Below are 2,514 nucleotides of genomic sequence, written 5' to 3'. Positions count from 1 at the left end.
TCAGTTCTAGTTCAGTTCTAGTTCAGTTCTAGTTCAGTTCTAGTTCAGTTCTAGTTCAGTTCTAGATCAGTTCTAGTTCAGTTCTAGTTCAGTTCTAGTTCAGTTCTATTTAATTATTTAAGTCATTAAAATGTCCTTTTTTCTTCAGGTATTTTACAACAACATAAACGTCATTAAAAGAGCCAGAGAAGGTACTGGCCATACCGACAGCAAGAGGGTATCATGGACCTGTAGTACTGAGTTTGAGGGGACAGTTAAGGATAGTATAAGTTTTCTAAATAGTGATTCCTATGCTCTCATGTCTAAAGAGTCCCAAGCAACAGGAGAAACGTAAGTGTTTTCGAAAATTAATATTTTAAACTATTGAAACAAAACTTCGAACACAATTTCTGTCACAGATTATTTTTAAAATTTCGCACTATGGAAGAGACTGGTGTAATCTTTTACAATGGCGGCTTTGATTTTGTTTTGCTGGAAATTGAGAATAAACAATTAAATTTCAATTTTAATAAAGAAGGCAGTTTAATCAAACTAATAGCCAACGAGACAGTCTCCGATGGCCGATGGCATAAATTGATTTTGCGCTATAATGCTGTAATGGCGGAAATGATTTTGGATGATAAAGTGTATCGTGGCACACACGATAATGACACTAAAGCTACAATAAATTTAGAGAAAAGTATTTTCATTGGCGGTGTGCAGGAGGATATGCGTAGACGTTTGTGGCACAAGGGTTTGCGTATCAATGATCACAGTTTTATGGGATGTATGAAAGATATCCAGATAAATAATTTGGATTTGGGTTTTCCACAAATGAATAAATCACAACATTTAGCCTTGAATTGTATATGGAAATATCCGTGTGTGGAGTATGAACCCTGTCTTAAGAGTGGTTATTGTAATCAGTATGGAGTGGACGAGTTTATATGTTATTGCGATCAGTCGTATTGTATTAAGGCCGATTTTCAAGGACCTTATAAGGTATTTATTCTTTAATTCAGATATAATTACTTGATATTTATGTTCTATTATTTTTGTAGATTTTCACTGAAATTAGTCCCACTGTGGAGTTATTATATGTCTCCCCTGTGGAGCTGTTGGAAGGCGGCACTGTTTTCCTTTCACCTCACTTTCTGGATGTTCTCTTGGATACCCGTAAAACTTCGGGTATTTCAGATTCTTCTATAGTTTTCCATGTGGTGCAACAACCTCGTTATGGTCAACTATTACAATTCTCTCCTGAGAAAAATAACTTCGTAACTTGTCGCACTTTCAATATGGTAGACTTATCAACCGATAAGGTAAAATATGTACACAATGGCATGGAAAATTTCAATGATCATGCCACTCTGGATATGCAAATATATGGCGATATACATAAAGTTCCTGAGAACCTTTTAGGCAAACATCGTTTTATGCTACATGCCAATATTACTCCGATCAATGATCCGCCCCAGCTAAAAGTACCACCCAATAAGATTCTGCGCGTTATAGAAGGTATAGAAAAGAATTTGGATGTAGATTTATTTAATATACAGGATCCCGATAGTCCTGCTAATGTTCTGGTGTATACCATTTTACCCTCAACAAATCCTCAAGAGGCATTTGGACGTTTTATGGTTAATGGACAATCGACAATGACTTTTTCACAGGCCGATGTTAATATGGGTAAAGTCACATTTCTATATAATGCCACAACATCGGAGACCTTTAGTTACAAATTGTTAATGCAAGTATCGGATGGCATAGAAACCAGCGATACCGTGTTCCTTTCCGTTTCCGTACATCCCATGGAATTAGGTTTGGTTAACAATACCGGACTTATAATGATACACAAATCTTCTTTATTAATAACACCCTCGAATTTATCCATTGGCACTACGACAGTTGTAGAAAATATAGATATACGCTATGATATAGTAAAACCACCTCAGTATGGTTCCATTCAAAGGCTAAGACAGGTAGATGCCACCTGGATTAATGTTGACTGGTTTAGTGATAGTCAAATGTTGCTGGGTCACATACGTTACGTGCACAATCATGATTTGCCCTGGCAAGATGAATTTAAGGTAAGGAGCAAAACCTTGAGAATGTGTTTATTTTAAAACTATTTTATTTATATTTTTTTAGTTTATTGCCTCGTATGGTTTTATTACAACCCAAACATTTGATTTCCGTATTATTTTTACACGCCTGCGCATTAACTCTCGCAAACCTTCTATGATTGCGATAAATGGCTCCCGAGAGTTTATATTAACCAGTGATGTTTTGTCCTATGAGACGGTGCCAATTGAGACGTTTCCTCGCAATATTATTTATAAAATTTCGAATCCTACAAAATATGGCAACATTTATGTTGAAGGATCAAGGAAATTTGCAAAGGTTAGTTTAGAACTAGTTCTGATCCAGTTCTAGTTCAATTCTAGTTCTAGTTCAGTTCTAGTTCAGTTCTAGTTCAGTTCTAGTTCAGTTCTAGTTCAGTTCTAGTTCAGTTCTAGTTCAGTTCTAGTTCAG

The 2,514-nt window shown here is 35.8% G+C and overlaps 1 protein-coding gene across 1 annotated transcript in view; it reads left to right on the top strand.

Moving 5' to 3' along the window:
- Window positions 1-130: 130 nt before the first annotated feature.
- LOC124419356 (chondroitin sulfate proteoglycan 4-like) overlaps window positions 131-2,514 on the top strand; it is a 3,746-nt gene continuing 1,362 nt past the window's right edge. Inside the window, exons 1-4 of the mRNA XM_046948401.1 lie at window positions 131-330; window positions 399-981; window positions 1,041-2,069; window positions 2,131-2,382. Coding sequence (XP_046804357.1) covers window positions 131-330; window positions 399-981; window positions 1,041-2,069; window positions 2,131-2,382 — 2,064 coding nt within the window. The remainder of the gene's footprint in view (window positions 331-398; window positions 982-1,040; window positions 2,070-2,130; window positions 2,383-2,514) is intronic.

This window comes from Lucilia cuprina, chromosome 2, assembly GCF_022045245.1.
Source record: "Lucilia cuprina isolate Lc7/37 chromosome 2, ASM2204524v1, whole genome shotgun sequence".
NCBI lineage: Eukaryota > Metazoa > Arthropoda > Insecta > Diptera > Calliphoridae > Lucilia > Lucilia cuprina.
This window is presented reverse-complemented; position numbering and strand designations above follow the sequence as displayed.